Below are 22981 nucleotides of genomic sequence, written 5' to 3' on the forward strand. Positions count from 1 at the left end.
GCTGCCTAGTTTCCATGTTTACTTGGTAGAGGGCTTTCTGGGTTTGTAGTTGACTTAGGTTTGAGGATCCATGTGTGTATTATGGAAGTGAGACCTGTGGAACCTCATAGGTTCCAGTTAAAGGCCTCGCCACGTGCCCTGGATTCCTGTTCTGGGATAGAGGGTTTTAGTAGGAATGGTGAGTTGGTATACCGTAGTAGAATGGGCCAATCGAAGCTCTGGGGCTAGGGAGGAAGGCCAAGTGTTTTGGTAATAATATCTTTATTATCTTTATGAACTAAGGAAAGTTATTGAATGTGGAGGTTCCTTCTTTCTTTAAAACCCTGGAAACTCCTTTAATGACACTTGTGACAAGTGTCAGATACTCCACCTGATGAAAAAGGTGAAACAGAAAAGAGAGGTTCAGGGCTGGGTGTGATGACATGTGCCTGTAATTACAGCACCTGGGAGGCTGAGGCAAGATGCTCTTGAGTTTGAGGTAGCCTAGACCACATAGTAAGCCCCAGGTCATCCTGAGCTGCAAAGCAAAACCCTATCTTTAAAACAATTCATTTCACTAACTCTGATAACCAACTGTTGGCAACAACAGAGGTAGATACTCCCTTAGGGATACCTGAAGTACCATCCCTACTAGAGGACACCAAACTTGTGAGTTAGCCCTCCCCCGCTTCCTTCATGTTCTCCATAGATCTGAGGTGGGGAGGGCCACTGGCTTCAATTATCTGGAGGCTGCTGGAACCCAGCCTCTGCTCAGCTTTCTTTAGCAAAACTCTGAGGGCAGGATTCTAATCAGCTTGACTTGGCTTGGGTGCCATTATTGTCTGAATTAATCATTGAGGCTAGGAGGGGGAGGGGTCGGGGAAAAGATGGGACTTCTGTTGGCTCACACGATTGGGTGGTATGAAAGAGCTCAGTGAATTAGCAGGAATCCAATTCGTTTAATTAATGGTTAACAATCAGCTTACTTTCGTGTTTCCTGGGGATGCAAAGAAGTTCTTAGTCCTGTGTCTGGGATCTGTGAGCCTAAGTGTTTCCTTCCTTCGCCTGTATATTTTGACCTCAGAACTGCACAGGGGCACCACCTTTCTGTCTAGTCTGTTGAATGCTAGATGTGTTCCTTGGCGGTTTGCCTGGCTTGGTTATAGGAGAGCCTTACAGGATAATGATGATGATGCAGTGTATTATCTGAACTTAACCTTTGATGACACACCTTCTAGAAAGTCCCTTGGCCTTTTTTTTTTTTTTCTTTTTAAAAAGAAGTTAGTCAAAGTCTCAATATTGAAGGTGAGGAAGAATGCTTAGAAAAGCAAAGCCAGTTGTCTGTCTGTCCTGCTGTCTTGCTTGGAATGGCTGTTTCTACCTGAGCTCCCTATAAGAAACCCCTAGGGGAGGGTATTTGGAACAGACCTGCTCACTGGAACGCCTGTAGTGCGCCAGGCGCCACCTAAGCTCCTTGCATGCGTGACATCTCAGAGTAGATACTATTATCACCTTGCGAGGCGCCTGGGTCTCAAGTGCCTGCGTCTCCAGAAGATAATGTTTAAAGGTGACTCAGCCAGGGGAAGGTGAAAGCTCTGTTTGCCATGGCAAAACCAGGGGAGGCTTTCTATGCACAGATGTATTAATAACAGCTTTATTGAGATACAACTCATAGGCTACATGACACAGCCTACTCATGTAAAGCGAATGATCATTGACCCTAGTGTACTTGGGATTGTGATACCATTAGCACAGTCAGCATTAGAATATTTGTATCACTTTCCCATAAGCCCCAAGGGTCCGAGAGCGCACACTCCCTATTTCCCACAGTAACCTAGTCATAGATAACAGCTTGTACAGTTTATGTTTCTGTAGACCATCATGCTCTGGAATCATAAGATGTGTGATTTTTGGTGACAGTTCCTTTCACTTAGCAAAGTAAGGGACTTTTGATGGACATTTGACTAGGCTACCCTTATACTCCTGGCTTTCTGGAAGCACCTGTCCTTTTGCTTCAAAACTACTTGGCCTCAGAAGGCAACATCCCACCCTCCGCCCCAAGTTGACTTTCTGAGTAGACATAAAGGGTGTTAGGATGAGTCATGTTGGTGGGTTAGTGCTTGTGCTAGGATGGAGCATTCCTCCCCCATTATGCCTGCTCAGTCTAGGCAGTCACCCTCATGGGGAGCTTCTCCTTCAGGGGGTACTGGGGCAGAGCGCATGATACTTGTCTCCTGTGATGTGAGAGCAGTTGTAGAGTGTGCTGATTGCTTTGTATGAAAGTCATACCAGGGGCCTTGCAGGAAACCTCCCCTGTTTTAGTCTTTATCCCTGCCACACCCTTCCTCAGTTCACACTCCAGAGGGAGAAATCTTACCTTTCCGCTCTGGGCAGCAGCTGTAGGGAATGTTATCAGTGTTGCAACTGGGCACTGACCCAAATCCTGCTGGTGCCTGAACTGAAACCAAGCCTGAGACGGCTGGCGCTTCTGTGTGAGCTGGCTGCCACCGAGTTCATGTGCCTGTCCCGAGGAGATATGTCCTGGCCAGCCTGGCAAGCTGGGGACCCTGACAGTGAGGATGTGCCATCTTCCATGGGGCAGGTCACAGTGATGCAGATCCTGGGAGCACTGCCATGCCCTTCTGACATGAGTGGATCCCCGTAGGTCAGGGGCTGACTTGGTGGTAGACCCTAGGGGAAGGTGAGCTTTATACTTTAGCAACATTCCCCAAGGAGAATTGCCTATTCAGATCCTCAGACCACTTGCTGTGAATACTCTGGGGAGTTCCCTTCCAATTATGCACTTGCTTTTAAACTATGTACATAAAGGGAGCCAGCATGCCTTGGTTTGGAAAACTTGCACGAGATATTGGGGTGAGGGCTCAGAAGATGGTTCAGTGGGAACCATGCAAGTGTGGGGATCAGAGTTCATATCTCAAGCTCCTACATAAATGCCAGGTAGATGTGGCGGCCTGATTGTCACCCCAGCACTCCAGAGGCAGAGATAAGGGATCCCTGGAGTAAGCTGGCGAGCTAGACTACCTAAGTCAGCAAACTCTGGGTTCATGCAAGAGACCATGCCTCAATGCAGAAGGTGGAGAGTGACCAAAGAAGACACCTGACCTCAACCTCTGGCCGCCACACACATCCCCATGCACACACATACATGTGCGCACACATGCAAAATGAAAATGATATTGGCATAAGAGCAGGTGACTTGGGGATGCTCTGTAGCCTAGTTCTTGCTCTGTCTCTATCAATCTGTAGTTCTGGCTTGATTTTTGGGAAGAAAGGGAAAATGAGGCAGTGATTCTCCTAAGTGTCATAGTAGTGATGTGATAAGGTGTGAGGCGTTTTCTGGTATCTAGGGGACAAATATGAAGTCACTTAATAAATGCAGGTGATAAATGGTAAGTGATGAACTTGACCCCTGAGCTAGAGTAGCAACCCTGTCTATCCTTACAGGTAGAAGCTGTCTCTCTGGGCTGCTGATGGCCAGCAGAGCTGAGGGGTCATGTGTGTGAGAGATGGAGGTGCGTGGTGTCTACCTGGGTGGGTCTCTGTTTTTCAAGTCTTTCCAGTCTGAGCTTCTGACCACAGGTGGAGTCCACATCCCCTTCCTGCTTGGATCCCAGAGAGAAAGGGTCATCTTGGTGACTGATGGTCAACCCCCAAAATCTCAATTCTGATGGTCCCAAGTATTTGTATTTGAAAGAACACAGGACATTCTTAATACTTCCTTCTGCTTCCCTCCCCTTTGCCTTTACTTCCCAACCTGTTAGCCTACACATGAGTCACCCTGCCAGTCTGCCAGGCCCTGTTGCCCGCCGCCCTTCCTTGTGGCCCAGACGATTCCCGGTGTGAGTTGCTGGCCCTACGTCCAGAGAGCAAGCCACACCCCAGGAGCTGTGCTGCTCTGTTACAGCATTTCTTCACTTTGGAAAGGAGGCCTTGGGGTCGCATACTGGTTCTAGGGTCTGTGCACCCCACATTGGAGCTGCTGTAGGCCTTTGTGTCCATCCTGGTGAGCTGGCCTTGCTGCTCCACAGAGGGGTGTATACAGTTGGCAGTGAAAGGGCGGTTGCCAGCTGACTCACACACCAAAGGTCAGCAAGGCTGCTGGTGCCAGCACTGCTCTTCTCTGTGCACACACGTCTTGGACCTTTTAGACACTTGGACTGACTTTATGCAGAACATTCTGGATTTATGAGTTAGACTTGGGCTCGGGTTTATTATTTTGTACTTTGGATTCCTTCTTTAAGGAGACCAGAGATTAAAAAAAACATCATTGTTTGCCAGCCTGCTACCATCAGATGCCCCTCCCTCCAGAAAGGAGATAGATGGGGATTTTTTTTTTTTTTTTGTGGTTATTGATGAGCCAATTTGGAAAGCTGTAGGTTTTAAAGAGGCCTCAGCCCACCTGGGACCTCACCCTAGCCTGACATTTAGCTGTACTGTCCTTTCTAGCTCTAATCCTGTGACTTCATACTTTGTAATTTTTAGTATTAGGGGCACTTGAAGTTATGGCACAGGACGGGCAGGGGTGATCACGGCATGTGTTCTGGTGTACTGATCTCCCTGTTTGGATTTGAACTTGAAGGTTGGGGGCTTGCTACTGGCTGCTGTAGTGATGCAAGTCTCTTTTTAGCCAGGGTGACCATTAGGCCCTGGCATATGAAAATTTTCAGACCAGTACCATTGACTCAGTGGTTTTCCAGTGGGTGGTTGTCTTCCAGGAGAGACAGCTGGATGCAGTCAGAGTTGTCCCAGCTGGACAGGGGTTGTTATGCCATGCAGTGGATAGAAGCCAAGGCTGTTCCCAAGACAGTGCCCTCCCTCTCATCCCACCCCAAACACCCCACCCCCACCAGCCACCACAGAGAAGCATCCATGTATGTACCAGTAGCACTGAAGCCTGATGTAAAGGCTTGTTGAGCAACAAAAGAATAAGCTAGGCTATAGAGAGATACCTCAAATGAGTGACAACCCAGTTTGCAAATGTGTATTTTAACTTGTCAACCACCCTTTTCCCATGCTGTAAGATTTTTTTTGTTTGATTTTGCCAGGGTCTCATTGCCTAGGCTGGCCTCAAACTCTCTATGTTATTGAGGATGGCTTTGAACTCCTGATCCTCCTGCCTCTACCTCTGGAGTGCCAAGATGATAGGCATTTACCATCACAGCCAGCTGATTTGCTGCGTTCTCTTTTAGAACAAAGAGACATGATTAAAACTGCGTAGCCATAGTAATAAGAGCTGGCAGTGTCTGTTGTAGATGGTTCATGGTGCACAGATCTGCTCTCTCTGGGCTGTGTTTTGTTTGTAAGGATTCAGCCATGAGTTTAGATTCTATCTGGCTAGTATAAGCAAGAATATGAATATTGGCATTTCTTATGATCTTAATTTTCTCCTCACCTGACAGTCTTTTTAAAAAGCAAGGAATCCAAACCAAAGTCATCTCACTTCTTCCAGATTACTAAAGCTTCTCCCACTCCCCCTAAAAAGGTATAATTTCAGGGACTGGGAGTGAGTTCTGTTGGTACAATGCTTGCCACACAGGCATGAGAAGCTGATTTGGATCTACAGCACTCATGTGAAAAGCCAAGAGTGAAGATGCACATTGTAACCCTGTACTTGGGGGCGGGGTGTGTGTGTGTGTGTGTGTGTGTGTGTGTGTGTGTGTGTGTGACGGGAGCCTCCTGGGATTAGGCCAGCCTAGTCTAATTGGCCAGTCCTGGGTCCCAGTGAGACTTTGACTCAAAAAATACAGTAGACAGCTCCTGAGGCAGGACACCCAAGGTTGATCTATGGCGTCCACATACATGTGCACACACATGCACAAACATACACAGATGAAAACAATAAATCAAAATTAAAGGATAGTTTCAGGTATCTTCTAGGATTCACATTTTGCTTTGTAAATCTTGTTCTTAAAAGGACCGTCTGTGGACCGCACATCATCGGCTTCCTGGCTCTTCCAAGACATTTCTGGGGAAGTAAATGAAAGGTGTAAATTAAGAAAAGCAAGTGTTTGTGGCTCCCACCTTAACCTTCTGTTATGTTAAGTGGCTCTATTGAAGAGGGCTGTCAAGGCTCTTGAAAACTTGGGAAAATCCTAGCAAGCTGTGCCATTAGTCGCCTTTGGGAACCCAAGATGTTTGATGTGAAAATTATATGGGCATATCTAATTGGGTGCATTTTCACCCCACTAGATATATACTAAAGGGGTGACTCTCCCCCTTCTCTGCTTTTTTTAGCTAAATTGTTTAACCTGAATTTCATGTTATTTGAAATTGCGTTCCACTGAATCAGATGCCATTTTCCCATTCCTTTTGTTCGGCAGCACCGTCTGTTCGCACCAAACATATACATTTCTAGACTCAGAAAAAGCTGGCTATCCTTCTCTCCTTGATTTGGAGCATGGCAAGACCTGTGGTCCCCCCCCCAGGCTTCCCCCACAATTTACAGTCTTCTTCCTTGTCTATTCAAAGAGCCAGCAAGGAAGAAATAAAACAATCCCCCCCCTTTTGCTCTAGCTCTCACTCCAACTCTCTCTCATTTCCTGTAAAATGGGAAGAATAATTTTTGTCTTGCCAGATTCCCAGAATCCCATGTACATTTCCAGTAGGATGTACTCAGAGCATAAATAGAAAGCAATCACACAAAGATAAGATAACAGGCAATTATACCAATTTAAACCCTAGGAGTAAAAAAAATATCCATTTATTCATATACCATAGAGTTTTCCCATTTAAAGCTGAGGATTCAGTGGTTTTTAGTGTATTTTACAGTCAATTAACTACCACCACACTGTTAGACTGTCGTAACCCTTCTGCCTCCCCTGACCAAAAAACTCTCCATAAAAATTAGCTGTCATTCCTGTTCCTCCATCCTCCTCTTCCTTTGTGTGGGTTTGCCTATTTTAAACATTGGCTATATACATGGAAGTTATGCAATGTGTGGTCTTTTATGACTGGCTTCTTTTATTTGGCGTGATGTTTTCAAGATCCATATATTAGAGAATGTATGGTATCATACCTCGTTCCTTTTTATGGCTAAATAATATTCCATTGTACAGCTAGGCCATATTTTAGTTATGATAAACTTAAAAATTTTTTAAATATAATTTTTTTTTAAGTTAAGGGTTCTTATGAGGGTAACAGCAGGGATTTTCAAGTCTATGAAGGGTCCATATATTCCAACAATTCCATACTTTGGCAGAGGCTGTCTAGAGGTAAATTTTGGAACAAGGTGACCAGAGTCACTGGTCTTTGAAGCACTCAAGACTTGTCATCAATAAACTGTAACAATTTTTAGTTAGTTTTTCTGTGGTTTGGCTAAAGATTAAGATGTTATCTCTGGCTTCTCTGATAGAGCTGCCTCTTTTGTGTCCCGTCCTCTGTTGGTAATCCTCCACACTGTGCTAATCAGTCAGCTGGCGTCCAGCGGCCCACAGAGGGCAGAGGTGAGGCTGTGTCCAGCCTGGGGAGTGCCCTTGTTTTGTATTAGGTTTTCTTCTCAGCCGCTGTTTCAGGTGTTGTTTCCGGTTCTAAGCAGTTATGTTTGCATTTAGGAGGTAGTATAATTCGCTCCGTGGATATTTGCTGTGCAGTGATGGGCAGAAGGCAGGGTTTCTCTGCTTCGGGTAAAGCCAGGTTGGGCCAGATGCTCTGTGCACTACCCTCCAGGACTGTTGCTGGAGCTCATGCCTCGTAAGTTATTTTGAGGAGAAACTTTACAGGGAAAACCTGAAATTGTATGTATTATCTACACGTTTACACATACGATGATGGTTTTATTTCACAAAGCAGGGAACCCCAGAATCTTTAAGAGAACCCTAAAAAATGGGTATTGGGCCAGGGCCATCAGCCCATAGAGATACAGAGCCTGTTCTTCTCATTCTAAGTTCAGAATTTTGGCAGTGGCCTCTTTACTTGGAGGAAATGAGATCAAGATGGCACAGGGCTTGCCTAGCACATATTGGGCCTAGCTTTGACCCCTTAGTACTTTCATAAACCAAGTAGAGCGCCACATACAATCCCAGCACGGAGGTAGGTACAGGAAGATCCAGAGTTCAAGGTTACCCTCAGCTGCATAATGAATTTGAAGCTAGCCTAGGATACCTGAGATTCTGTCTCAAAATAACAACTAAGGATGGAACACTGTATCTGCTTTTTCTACACACATGCACATGTGCACACACGCACATGCATACACGTGTACACACACATACACAGCCCTCTATCTAATAAAGATACAGTGTCTTATTAGAAGGATATAACCCAAGGCTTAGGTTTTACAGATCCTTGTATTCCAGGACTCTGGAATCTCAAATCTCAGAGTACAGGAAAGAAGTGATTGCAAAGCAGCTGAATCGAGTTCTAGCCTGAGCAAACAAACCCTGCCTTTGGCCACATCACCACCATCCAGGTGGATCCACTCTGGATTCCCCCAGAGCATAGGTCATGGGTAACAATGATGAACCCCCACCAAATGGCCAGATAGGTGAAAGTGGTTCTTTCTGAGGGGTGGATGACTGGGACAGGTAAATGGAGCAATCTAGGCTTTCTTCAGATTTTCCTGTATGCTCCCATTTTGAACAAGAAGCTATCAATGTAGACCAGTTCTGTCAGTGAGAATACTGCTCCTAAGTATTTATATCTTTAGATCCTTCCATTGTAATTCCTCCTTGCATGGTATCTAAAGATAACTTTAAAAAACAGATTTCAGTTTATATTTATTGTTTTTATTTTATGTGTATGTGTGTATTGTCTGCCTGTAGGTAAGTGTACCTGTGTCGTGCAATGCCCATGGAGGTCAGAAGTGGCTGTCGGATCCCCTAGGACTGGAGTTACGGACAGTTGTTAGCTGCCATGTGGGTGCTGGGATTTGAACTCGGGTCTTCTGCAAGAACAACCAGTGTTCTTAACCACTGAGCCATCTCTCCAGCCCCTTAATATGGTAGTTTTACAAGTATAAATATGGCCAGCTGTAAAGGATCCTTGGTAACTGTGATCCAAATATTTCATTTTAAATTTATTACTTTTAGTCTACGGCCATACCACCCTGAATGCACCTGATCTTGTCTAATTTATTACTTTTATTTTATGTGTATAAGTGTATAGCCTGTATGTATGTGAGTGCAGCCATGTTGTGCAGTGCTGCGGAGGTCAGAAGAGGGTGTCAGATTCCCCTGGAACTGGAGTTAAGGATGGTTCTTAGCCACCATGTGGGTGCTGGGAATTGAACCAGGATCCCCTGCAAGGGCAGTCAGTGCTCTTAACCACTGAGCCGTCTCTCCAGCCCCTTAGTATGTTTTTAATGCAATTAATGTCTGTGGTGCATCTCAGCCACTATGGTTTGTTTTCATAAACACCTGAGAAGGTTTAAATAACATTTTCTCAGAAATTAGCTCCTTGGTTTGCATAATTGTTCAGTTATTACACCACAAAAACCCTCTGGAGTTTGGTGTTGTCAGGAAACATATTAGCAGAAAATAGTATGTTATTGTCTAATGCTAATGATTGCTTAGTAGAAATTGGTTAGTGCAAATGGGGTTCCCATGGCTAACAAGATGTGAATTATAAAAAAATTTCCAGGAGAAATTCCAGGATTGTTCTGGAAACCCGTTGTTTGCATTTTAAAGCCTTTGGTTCCTACCAATAGAGAAGAGAGCCTGTGTATCAACTCCAGCATTCTTCAGCAAAACTATCTAAATTTCCTCAGTGGTGAATGAGAAGCCCTGTTCCACCTGGCCTCTGTGTTGTCGTCTACCTCTAAGTTCATTTTAGGCAGTTTACTGCTGTCCCTCTGTGGAGGAATATTTTTAAAGAGAAGATTGATTGCCCAGGAGACCACATAGGTCATGAACAGGTCTTCTTGCCCCTTTGGCCTGTGATTCTACTCAAGGCTCCTGCAGGTGTGTCCAGTTTGGGGCCCATGGGCTCCTCATGCCCCAGGATGAGCTTACTTAAATTACAATTCATTCAACTTGACTGTGTAGTTCTCTAGCACGGATGTTGTAGATGATGTCTATTTCAATAAAAGGTATGCCATTCCTTCCCAAAGCTGACCTGGGAGAAGGAACTCCCCTCTAACAAGAACCTTCGGACAAGTACAGAATATAATCTTTGCTCTAATAGCTGAGCTCCTGAAACTTTCTTCAGCCTATAATTCTTAAACCTGAGCTTCTGCCTCAAGGTCTGCCATAGTCAGTTATTGCTGAGAAGGGATTTAGGCCTGAGTGCAAGTGCTATGCTTAAATGTGTTTGTGAAGTCTTAATTGAGCATGGTCTTATCGGACTGATTTGCTCATCTGGAGAAGCTACACTGTTTTGTTTTGAGGGGTTTTGTTTTTGTTTTTTTGAGACAGTGCCTCCTTGTAACCCCAGTTGGCCTGGAACTCTATGGAAACCAGGCTGGCCTTGATCTCACAGAGATCTTCCTGCCTCTGCCTCCCAAGTGCTGGGATAAAGGTGTGCACCACCACGCCTGGCTGAGGGACTACACTGTTAAGAATAGGGACACTGGGGTCCATATGAAAATGAGAGCTGTGAAAGCTGGAGGGAGAATCTTCCTTTCCCATCTGCTAGAGGTCACATAGAACCTCCTCACTGTCACTGACGGTGATGGAAACACTGCACGATGTCCGCTAGGGGCTGGGGTGTGGGTGCCCCTGGAATCAAGAATGCTTTCTGAAGGATTTTGCTTGACATTCTATCCAGGTCTCTTAGAACTTCCTTCATTGTTTCTATATGCCTTGGCTAGTGTCCCCAGCCTGCATAAAGTTATGGTTATCACTTCAGCTTATTACTTTTGTATTCCAAGAAGGCCTTGACCTTCAGGTTTAGAGGCAATTTAGTGTTGATATCAGTTAAAAGAGTAAAAGCACCCCTTTGCTCAAAATGGCTCTAGTAACTGCTCTCCTCGCCCCCTTTTTTATTCACCAAACTTATATCCACTTTTCCTTCCTGTTTCCTGGTACCATAATGACTAAATACATCTTATTTCCAACTTCTCAATACTGATAGCTGGATTTATCTTCCCAAAGTGGGGCAAGGAGAATAAGTTGTCAAAACTTTGTTTGAACCAATGGGGCCCTTTGGGAAAGATGTCACCAATTCTTACTCTTACTGCCTGCCCCTGCAGAATGTTTATGTGGCAAAATAGATCTGCACCATATATTGCCTTCTTTTCCTGAATACAGCTTTCTTAAGGCAGTATACCCTCTTATTATGAATGGCCATGACCAGAGGGAAGGAAGCACAGTGCTTCTGGACTTAGAGATTTGAGGACTGGTCAATAGCCCTGCTCTGTCTCCTGCTAGCCCTGCAGTGTGGGAGCCTGTTGAATGGAGGTGGGTGGGATCCTCAGAGGATATCTTGCAGCTAGCACCCTCACTTAATGTGACACACTGAGCCCCTAGGATTAATGACACAGAGGCCCCCATCTGTGCCTGTCTGAGGCTCAAGAGGGGTGCGGAGTACCACGATCAGTAAGTGCGAAGGTAGGCTAAGCTCCCATAATTTATTTTTTTATTTTATGTGTATGAATGTTTTGCCTGCATATATGTAAGTGAACCTGTGTCATGTAATGCCCATGGAGGTCAGAAGAGGGCATCAGATCCCCTGAAACTGGAGTTATGGATGGGTGGTTGCTAGCTGCCATGTGTGTGTTGGGGACTGAACCCAGGTCCTCAGTAAGAGCAGCCAGTGCTCTTAACTGCTGAGCCATCTCTCCAGTCCCACGCTCCCGCACTTCTGTTCCCATTGCTTGGCCATGCATTTGGATTATTGCCTCCTCTCTAAGTTGGAGTTTGTGAAAGTCTGAGTGGATCTTTCCTGTATCTCTGGAACACAGGGATGTTGATTCCATGTCAGCTCATGCCCATTCTTAGCAAGGTACCTGAGTAACAGAGACATGGGCACCGGAGGAGGAAGTGGGTTGTGTATGTGCCCAAGATATTTGCCTGCCCTGACTCAGACATTCTTCTTCATGATGCTGTCCTTCCTGTGCAGGCATGAATTCTTGCACACATAAGCACATACCACATGCTATCATCCATGCTTTGCTCACGTTTTTGAAAAATGATGGAAAATATTGTACACATTTTCATGTTAATGATGGCGCCTGGGTTTGGAGAAGAACTGGACTTGTTTATAATGATAAAAATGGTAGCTCACCTGGAGGCCGGATTGCAGTTGCTTTGCCCCTACTTTAAGTTGTTAGACCATATTTCAAACATAATTAGTTTCCATCAAAGTTACCTCACCTTCCGAGGTGAGAATTGTCAGTGGTGCTTAAAGCCAGATCATCATGACCTGGGAAGACCTTCACTTTCTTTCCAAGGCAATATTTATGTGTATGTGGGAGTTTTGCTTGAATGGTTGCTGTTGTTTTTCAATGTTCTTGTGTGTGCGTGTGCGTGTGCATGCATGCGTGTGTGTGTGTGTAAATGGCAAAGACATGAGAATTTTGCCCTCTCATTAATTTAAAAATTTTTCCGTGTACTTCTTTTCTTCTTTTACAGACCGGCCCTTGTCAATAGCTCTCTGTCAAATGGATTCCTTATTCTTATAAAGATGTAAGCTTTTCCAGAGAAAATCCTTCCCTAGAACCCTGTACTGTTTTTTCAAAAAATCTAGCTTTTAGTTTCTTTTTATCCCTTCAACCCCACATCCCCCCGTATGGACATGAATGATCCTTTCACATCTAAGCTTAGGAATCTGAAAAACTAGATTAGTGGTTGCAAGATTTATTCCACATTAAAATTCTGATCTCCTTTATAGATCCATGAAGAGTCTTTCCCACCTGCCGTAGATGAGAAAATACATGAGAAACTCAACCTAAGTATATTAGGGCTTTCCTGAGACACAGAACCAAAAGACTATGCAGGGACATGGAGAGAGGTACGGGATCAGGAACTGACTTACTTACAAAAGTGGGAAGCACTCAAGTTAGGGGTTGGTACAGAGGAGGCTCAGGGGAACTGAGGGCAACATTCTAGTGTAGTCAAAGACCCAAGGACCAGGAGAGCTGGTTGTATAACTTCTTTCTGAAGCCCGGTAGCTCTAGACTAAGGAAGAGATGGTGTTTCAGCCACGCTCAAAGGCAGCTATGCCAGAGGAAGTCTCTCCCCTATCCAGAGATCCATTTTTTGGTCTACATAGGCCTACTATGACTCGATGAGGCCCACCCATACTTGGGAGGGCAGTCTGTTTTACTCAGTCTATCCATTTGAACATCAAACTCATTCAAAATATCTTACAGAACCATCTAGAATATATTTTTGTTCTTCTATTTTTTGTGGAATTTTAACGTGGAATAAATCTTTTCAGGGATTGAACTGGGGCCTTGAACATGCTAAACAAACAATCTACCACTGAGCCATAGCCCATCCCTAGAGTAATGGAGTAATGTTTGACCAAATATCTGGACATCTTGTGGCCCAGTTCACCTCTCATGTAAAATTGATCAAAGACACAAAACCAATAGAGAGAGTGTGTGTGTGTGTGTGTGTGTGTGTGTGTGTGTGTGTGTGTGTATGTATGTGTTTTAGTGTAAGGAATGGTCTCAGACGATTATGAAAGCTAGTACTTTTCTGAGGCCCCAAAATAAAGTTAAACCTTTTTCTTTCAGCCTAGTAGACTGGTTCAGATTCTTTCACTAGCCAATAGCTGTTGGCAATTTCATTCTGATATTTCACGTAAAACATCTCTGAGTGTTTCAATATTTTTAGGGCTTTTTATTTGTTTTTTTATTTTTTAAACTTTTAAAAAGATTTTATTTATTATTTTATGTATATGCGTGTATTGCCTGCATGTAGATAAGTGCACCCGTGTTCTGCAATGCCCGCAGAGGTCAGAAGAGGCTGTCGTATCCCTGGGACTGGAGTTACAGACAGTTGTTAGCTGCCATGTGGGTGCTGGGATTCAAACCCAGGTCTTCTGCAAGAACAGCCAGTGTTCTTAACCACTGAGCCATCTCTCCAGCCCCGGCTTTTTATTTTTTAAATTGATTTCTCTCTCTCTCTTTTTTTTTTTTATACTTCCTATTTTTTTCCTGGTAGAGTAGTTTTTCATTCTAGCTCTCTGGGTGCTAGTCTGTTGTACTGACTCTGAGTATCGCCCAGGTACTTGTGGAAGTGGACAGTGAGCTCACAAGGAAGTAAGAGAGTGGAACATGGAAATACTGCCGGACTTTATGGGTGGCACACCTCAGTTCTCCTCCCTGTGACTGTGTGCAGATCTGGCCAGCATGCTGTGTCATTAGGTGTTCAGTGACAGGGGAGACGCAGCCTACTATCCCCCCTTGCCCTCCTTCCGTCTTAACATGATATAGCCCCGTAATTTTCTAGAAACCCAGCCATACTTAGGCAATGTTTCTGGGGAAAGCCAGAAGGACTGCCAAGGATTTCTGGCTCCCACTCCCCGGATCCATTATGCTGCTGGATCTACATCCTCAGCTTGGTTAGTGCTGAGGTGGCTTTGATGGAGACACTAGAGGAGAGGGAAAACCCATAAAGCAACTCTAGTAGGCATGGATCTATTGAAAGTCCTTCTTCCCCATTTCCAGAGACTGGCCACAAACTATGTTTATATGTCAATAAGTTCCAACCCCATGACAGAAGTAGGGAATTCATGAGGCGGCATTTATTATTTATTTATTTATTTATTTATTTATTTATTTATTTATTTATTTGATGGCTCCAATTTTTCTCTAACACTACTTCTTGCAATGGATAGTTTTTGAGCTCAGTCTAGCTGGTAACTAGACTGTTTTCCTAATTTCTTCTTCTCTCTCAGACCTCAGTTTCTATAACTTAAAATTCCAGGGGTACTTGTGACTGGATCTAGGGCTCCAAGTACCAAGACTGTTCCCCCTACCACTTGGCTCTGCTGTCCCCAAAGTTGGCTTCATCACATAGAGGCCTATTCAAGTCCAGAGCTGTCTAACCTTTCCCCCATAGGTCTGTGACCTTGATTCAGAACCAGTCTTTATGGTAAGGGTTGGCAGTGTGCACACCCCTGGAGCTGGGGGAGCAAAGTGTTCATCCCACCAAAGCTAACAGCTTGATAGAGTCAGGGTAGAGCCTCCTAAATAATTTAAGGTTTTGTTACCAGAAAAATCAGGGATGGCTGCTGGCCACCCCCTAATCTTTGGAATCTGTTGGAGAGCTTCATGTTCCTCGGAGACACACCTATAGCTTCTCGGGATATAAAATGATTTTATATTTGTATATACATTCAAGGTTTTTATAAGACTTCTTCTATGCCCTAAAATTTGAAGTGCTTTATAAGACTTTCTTTTCTTCACAAAGATTAGAAATGAATAGCTAAGGCCATGAAAATAAAGAATCTGGGTAGGCCTATTAGAAGCAAACTATGCAAGTTCAAAGGCTCATAAAGGGAAGGAGGTTGTCACCTCTGAAATTAGTCTCTGAGATTCCTTGGCTCCTAGGTACGGATGGAAGGCTATCTAGGTCTATAGAAATGGGTGTGTGCGTGTGCATACGTGTACGGGTTTGTGTGTGTGTGTGTGTGTGTGTGTGTGTGCGTGCCTCCCTCCCCCACAGGCTCCTGTAAGAATTTAGGTCACGAGGAAGTCTCAAGGAAGTCTATAGAGAGGATGTACTTGAAGGCTCTTCCTTCACGTTGCTTTTCCTAACTCCTCCTCTTGCCACTTGCACCCAGAACCTTTGCTTTTATGGTCCTAGCATTGTGTTGACCACTAAAGCAAATAGACCAGGATTAAGCCCTTATATTGATGGGCTCTTTGCAGTAACAATTGTTAGGTTCACTATGTTGACTTCGAAGACAGACTTCAGGTGAGTCACCTCCAAGGACAGGGCGAGAAATAGTCACTCAAGCTGTAAAGCTGGGCTGATCTTTCAGATGGATTCCCACATCTTGTGACTCACTCTGTTTACCAATGGTTGCTGTGAAGGGATGCAGGGTGGGGGTCCTTCTTCTCAGACCTCCATGATGGCAGTGTTCCCCCTGGCACTTAGCTGCCTTTCCTGGGGCAAGTCCCTGGATTCTAGCTGTTGGTGCCTCTCAAGTCCAGACACAGTGTCAGCTGCAGCCAGCACAAGCCCTGGTGGAACCCCAGTTTCCAGGCAGAGAGGCCCTTGGTCATTTGAGGAGGTCACTTTGCTTGTGAATGGTTGTACTCCACCTGAATGAAACTCAGAGCTCATGGGAAGATCGTAGTCATTGAAGGTGCTATAGAATTGTGGCTGTGTTACCAATCTGTCCTTTATTTTTGTTAATTTATCTTCCAGAATCATCTATATTCATCCAGGATGGGCAAGTTCATTCAGTCCCTCTTTTACAATGAAAAAAAGGTTTTAGCTTCCTCCCTCCCTCCCTCTCTCCCTCTCTCCCTCCTTCCCTCCCTCCCCCCCTCCCTCCCTCCCTCCCCTGCTTGGGATATAGCTTAGTGACAGAGAACTTGCTTAGCATGTGTGAGACCTTGGATAAGATCCCCAGTACCCTCAGTTAAACAACAAACAAATAGAAAAAAATTTAGAATGCTATTTGTTAGTGTGAACTAGCCCTTTTTATACCTCTAAATTGTTTTTCACACCCCTAAATTCTATCCCTAAATTCTTTACCCTGGAAGTTGAGCCATAGCAAACATCTGACAAGGCACATACAGAATAGCCATTTGCTGGTGTTGATAGAAACATGTTCCATATTGTCCCTCTATCATTTACTAGCGGTGTGACCTTGGGCATGCTCCTTAATGTCTCTGAGTCAGTTTCCTCCTCTGTGAATGGGCAAGACACTCCTACCTCATTGAGTAGTTGTGAGGATTAATGGGGTAGTCAGCACATCCTTTTCTTGGACCATGGATGCAGAAGGCAGTTCATACACTGTATTGGATTGGGCACCTGTGTAGTAGAATCTCATTCAGCACACTTCTGAACACCTGAAGTGTTTGCTACCCAAACTGTAGTGGCATCCTGAGATGGTATTATTGTTACTTGTCTCAAAAGATGTTAGTTTGAGGGAGCAAAAGGAGTTAAGACAATCCCCAAACAGCTCAAGTTGCAAGTAAATACGTCTTTTAGGGTGGAGGTATCAGCAGTCTCATAAAGTTGATCCTAATAAAATTCTCAGTAAGGTAAGTTGAGAGAAAAAGCACCAGCAAGGTGGCTGGCTGGTGGCTCAGAGGAAGGAGTGGCCATGTCTGTTAGGGGAATGATGGGTAGGGCTGGGGATGATGGGAAGGGACTCAGCACCAGAAGGTTGCATGGAGGAAGTTGTGTTTGAGAAATCCCTCAGGGATCCCAGCTGGATGGCAGGGAGGTGTGGAGAGTTCTGAACACCTGTTGGGATCTCTGTGCTCCTGTTGCCTTGGGGCTCTGAGGGAAGTGTGAGTCAGGGAGAAAGTCAGGCTGGGGGCTGTGTATGCCTTGGTGACTGAGGCCCCCTCCTTGCCAAGCCTCACTCTCTTCCCCTTTCTTCCTGGCAGCAGAGCCCCCTCCCTTGCTGCACTCAGGGACATGCCTGTCAGCACTTCTACCCCCCCTCAGACTTCACTGTCAGCACGCAAGTCTTCAGGGACATGAAAAGCAGCCACTCCTTACAAAAGGTTGGGGAGCCCTGGTGTCTGGAGGTAGGTCTCGGAGCAGAATGACGGTATGAGATGAGCCAGCTCTGAAATGAAGCCACCCATCCAAAGTTTACTTCGCATAAGGGCAGGGCCCATGCATCCGCCTCCATCCCTGAATTCGTGGGTCACTGTCATTTTGGGTGCCATGATGTCTGGTCTTGCTGACCACTGATAGGGAAATCATAGCCATAAAATCGCCAGTTTACAAGAAGAGGGTGGAGGTGGTGCTACAGCAAAAGTGTGATGCCTGGCTGGCTCCTTGTAAAGGCCGCATGATCCAGTGTCACACACAAGAATGCAGTTATCCCAATAAACTTGACCCTAGGAAGTAATTTCCCAGGGATTCTTTATGGTTTGCCATTACTACTAGCAATAAGGAGTCTATAGATTTTCTTTTCAAATTCAGGGTGCTGAGAAATGCTCTCTTCCCCGGCAAGGATTCCTAACTAGCAGACACAACAGAGATGGGAGATGGCTCTTCTCTCGGATGTTGCTCTCCAAGGACAGGAAGCATTGTTAATTTCCTTTAAATAATTCAATATAGTGTCAATACCCCATACAGCTCCATGCTTGGGAGTGACAGCTCTCTTCAAATTAGTAGTCCCAAAGAATAAAGACCATCTAGAACTTGCTTTTATCTTCAGGAAAGCAAACATCAATGCAGATTTTTTTAAAAAAAATCTTAAAGTAACTCAGATTTAAACAGAAGACAATGTTTTGGTTTTCATGAATATTCATGAGCCAATTAGCAAAGAGTCTTTTAAAACCAATTATTGCATCCCTACTAGGTGCTAGGTGGTGTGCTGTGTGCTAAAGGCTACTGGGATAGAACAGAGGGATTCTGTAGCAGGCAGAGGGAGCACCTGGGGAGATCTCGCAGGGAATGCATACATGTGTCTTGCCTCTATAGAGGAGAATCATGGAACAAATCATGTTTAAACCCTTGTTCTACTTAAGAAACAGTAAACTGCTATTTAAGAGCACAGGAGACATGCAGAAAAACATGTAGAAGGAATGTCACACCCAGACTTACATAACCTGTTCATCATCTCTTCATTTTGGGTAGACTCCTTTCGCCCTTCATGTTCATAAACTTAAACGCATTAACGTTGGGATTGTACTTTATACAGTTTTGTGTTTTCTTCTCACTTGCTATAATGCCAAGGATGCTTTTCTTTATTACAATGTGTTAATGCTGGGTAGTAACTTCCTGTATTGGTGGCCTGTGGAATTCCTGTAGCCTAATCATTCCCCTTCAGCCAGATGGGGAGAGATTAGACCACCTTGAACCTGTCCTGCACTTTTGCCTCTAACATGCCTGCGCTTGGGCTGTGCTTACACTCTGATTACCTGGTATGTGCATAAGTGTGTGTCTGTGCGTATGTTTAACTGGCTTCAGTCTGGTAGGGCATGGAGATTCCCCCACTTCTCCTCTGCAGTGGCTGTGGCCTGGTGGGAGCGTTCCTTAGCAGCCCCTGCCTGATCAGCCTTAAATGTAGCTGCTCATTCTGACTGTTAAGGATAAGGCTATTAATCCATCAGGGCCAGGCAAAGGTAACTTGTTAACCTTCGATCAGACCTGGGAGGAGGCTAAAGGAGAGCCAGGTGCCCATTTTGATATGAGGAAGCTGAGACAGAAAGACTGGCTCTCTTCCTTATAACTCAAGATCTGTAGGAACAGATTAGAATCCTGGCGCCAGTGACCTTGAGCATTTCTTAGACATGTCCCCAGGACAGGGGTTAAAAAAAAAAACAATAACACATTTCTGGGGCTGGAGAGATGGCTCATTGGTTAAGAGCACTGGCTGTTCTTGCAGAGGACCCAGGTTCAATTCTCAGCACTCACATGGTGGCTAACAACCATCATAACTCCAGTTCCAGGGGTTCTGATGCCCTCTTCTGACCTCTGAGGACACTGCATGATGCCGGAGCACTCACATACATGCAGGCAATACACTCATATACATAAAATAAAAATAATAAATAAAATATTTAAAAAATTCCCAATGATGTATCAAAATGCCACATTTCCAGATCATGCCTAAACCCACAAGTTCTGAGTAGGCCAGCACAAAATGTCACTTATGGATAAATTACCCAACTGCTCTGTGCCTCAGTTTCCCTTTCTATGGGCTGTATACAAAGTAGGTACCAGGTGAAAGAAAAGGTTTGCTCAGCAGAGCAAGCATAGGTAGGGTTCTTGGGAAATCCCCCCATGCTTGTGCATCCTCACAGTGGACCAGACACTGACTGCTTAATTATGTAACACACACACATGCACACGCACACGCACACGCACACACACACACGCACACTCACACTTTCTCTCCATCCTTTGTGGAAATTTGTATGTAACAGTGCTAGTTAGTGCTTGATAGTTCAGGAATTTTGGTGTAGTGTGAAAATCTCAACTCACAGTGTAAGTGTGTTAGAAATGGCTCTAGGGAGTGAGGTGGAAACCTTGCGTGATTGGCAGTCCGAAGTAAGCTCCACTCTGCCACCTCTGTTGGCAAACTTGCTCTTCTGTGATGCAATGCCTGGATGTGTAAAAGGCCTGGTAACGGAATACTGGCCAGGCTTGCTCCACTGGGTACCTAGGGAGATCCTTTGACATTTCCCATAGGCTTCTGTGGTTCAGGCACTACTGTAAAGGATTTGTCCTACTGTATTAACTCTTTGAATCCTGAAGACAGCCTTAAAAGGCAGGCGCTGAGCACTTTACTCTGCAAACAGAGTTGACCCAGCAGAGCCACAGAACAATGGAGCAACTTACCCAGGATCCCACAGCTAGAGGATGGGTGCCATAAAACACTGTTAATGGAAGACCGGGAGTGACTATTGTTCATGGTTTTGAATCTTCCCACCTGTTGCCTGCTACGAGAAGAAGAATGCCTTTGGTCCTGTTTGACACCCTGCCTTCTTGGGAGTTGGGAGGGAGGTTTTGATTCAGGACATCCAAGTTCTCAGTTTTTAAGTCTTTCATTTAGGAGACCTTCCACCTTCTGCGCCATTTCTATTTAACACCCATTGTCCCATCTCCCTCTTTCCTTGTTATTCAGCTTGAGTTATTCAGCTTCCTGTAGGGAATTCAGGTAGATAGAGTAGTTGAAGCAAATATGACTAAGAAAGTCAATACCCACCTGGCCAGGCTGAGTCACTTCTTTCTAGTTAGCTATTCATGTACAATTTAAAGCTAGCCACACAAATTCACAGCATTGCGGCTATTAACATGTTCAATAGTCACAATAACAGGGTGTGACACACAGCATAATTTCATTCAGATAAGAAAGAGGTTTTTTCCTGTAATTGCTTAGTCAATACCACTGCCACTGAAATACTTGCAAACAAACTTTTAGAAAGTTCTTTGTCAGAACTCTTCCCTTATTTCTCCATTTCCTTCCTCTTTGGGGACTCTATAAACTTTTCCTAGTTGGTGGTTGGGGATTAGTAAAATGGCATGCTGTCTCCAGATTTTTTTTTTTTTGGTTGACCTACCCTGTGGCTTGCATTGAGTCTGTTTTCATTTCATTTTTAGGTGTGTTTTTGGAAGGGGACAGATTATTGCAGCTACTTACTCATTAACCTCTTGACCTCTAAATTGAAGGGAAAAAGAGACTTCAGCTGAATCTGCAAAGCTAGTCACAGAGACAGGGAGTTAACCAGTTTGGTGAGAGGAAATGAAACTTTCCTTAGCTTTATTAGACCACATCCTATAAATCTGTGGCTTATTATATGTCTGATTTTTAAAAAGTGTGGCATCTCCGCCAAAGTTTTATTTTTACTTGTTAGTCATTTGAAATAAATATAGATATTACTTCATTTCCCGAGTTTCTGTATTTTCAGTACATGTTATGTATGGAAAAAAATCTGTATTTATATATCAGAGTATATCATAAAGCAAGTTTTTTTTTTGTTGTTCGTTTGTTTTTGCTAATTTACAAATCTGTGTGCTCTAACTCCAGGCAAGCTAGAACTAAAAAGCTTAGCTCCTCTTCTCGACCCTAATTAGAGGCAACTTAAGCAAAATGACAAAAGCATCCTCAAGGCAGAACTCCCACCTGGACAGACTTCCTTCCAGTTTTCCAAGGATGCGCTTCATAAGTTGTAGGTGAACGCATGTTGTATGTGTGCCTTCCTGCTTGTTTTATGCCTCTTAGTAGTAGAAACGCTTTCCTGTGTGTGCCGTCAAGACTTTTAGCTTCTCCCATTTGCCTACTCAGGAAGTGAGGATTGCTTCCCCATTGCTCCAAAGCAATCAAGACCCTTCTGTAAGCTCTACTATTCTAGAGCGGTTAGCAGAGCGTGTAAGTTCAAAACGCTAATGATGATGACTTAGGAATAGTCTACAATGTCCCGTAATATGTATAACCCATGGCTTCCTTGCATAACTCGGAATCCTTTTATACCACAGTGGACCAGCAAACCTCCCTCCTCCCACTCAAATTCGTGGATGGGATATGGTTTGTACTGCGGTTACTCTGTAGGACCTTAGTGAGGTAGCATCTCAGTGGATAGAAAATGCAATGTGGTTCCACCCTAGTTTTCTGACACTGTCTCAGAAAGGGAGAACATTGTTCTGCATGTCCGTGTTGTTTGCCATTCACTGAACAATAAAAATGATGGCATTGTGGACATTGTTCTCACCTCAGACACTGGTCTCCCACCCTGTGAGCTGGTACATGGGGTGGGAAACCTCCGCAGTGTGTGGTGGTCATCTCAGGACCTCACCTGGGGAAGACGATTGGTTCTTCTGCCCTGTGAGTAGGCCTCAGGGTCCACCCAACTCCTGCTAGCAGTGCTACTTTGACTCTTATCTCAGTGACTGCCTCCCTTCTTCCCATTCTTTGTGAGTTGCGTATTTTTCTCTGTGTCTACGGCAGAGGTCATTAATAGAGAAGATGGGGTTCTGTGTATGACTTGCTGTCCCCTGTTTTAGGATTCTGTGAAATAACAGATTAGTTTTTCATGGACTGAGCTGCATCAAGAGAGTATAAATCACCCTAAAGAGTTTTGATTCCTTGTAGGATCCCCTAAAATAAAAACAGTGGGTCCTTTGGTGGGGTCATGCTTTGGGCCAGCTCTGACTTTGTCAGCCAGCCTGCCTCTCTCTGCTGTGGTATCTCGAGTTCCGGGTCCTTTCTTCTTATCAATCCCTTTAATGTTGTCAGAGAGGTAAGCATTTGGGACTTGGGCACAGAGGGGAACCATATCTCACCCATACTCTGGAATGTAATTTTCTCATTTGTATTAAGGGCATTATTGCCAGGTAGCAGAGTGGAAGGTCTCATTTGTCACGCTTCCTCCTCACTGTGCCCCGTGAACCTCATTTCGAAGGTATTTATTGCTTCAACTACTAGTTTAGAAAGAGCCTATGAAAGAAGCTAT

General features: G+C 44.6%; 1 protein-coding gene across 50 annotated transcripts in view; it reads left to right on the forward strand.

The window, feature by feature from the left end:
• Tcf7l2 (transcription factor 7 like 2) overlaps positions 1-22981 on the forward strand; it is a 204595-nt gene that overhangs the window by 111900 nt on the left and 69714 nt on the right. For 13 of the 50 annotated variants that reach the window (XM_029562118.1, XM_029562115.1, XM_029562116.1 and 10 more), the window contains one exon: positions 17456-17599. The exons of 34 other annotated variants lie outside the window; for them this stretch is intronic. In XM_029562118.1, coding sequence (XP_029417978.1) covers positions 17456-17599 — 144 coding nt within the window. The remainder of the gene's footprint in view (positions 1-17455; positions 17600-22981) is intronic. 3 more of the 50 variants (XM_029562117.1, XM_029562102.1, XM_008830189.3) reach the window with 1 other exon arrangement.

This window comes from Nannospalax galili, unplaced genomic scaffold (assembly GCF_000622305.1).
Source record: "Nannospalax galili isolate Female #2095 unplaced genomic scaffold, S.galili_v1.0 scaffold974, whole genome shotgun sequence".
Taxonomy (NCBI): domain Eukaryota; kingdom Metazoa; phylum Chordata; class Mammalia; order Rodentia; family Spalacidae; genus Nannospalax; species Nannospalax galili.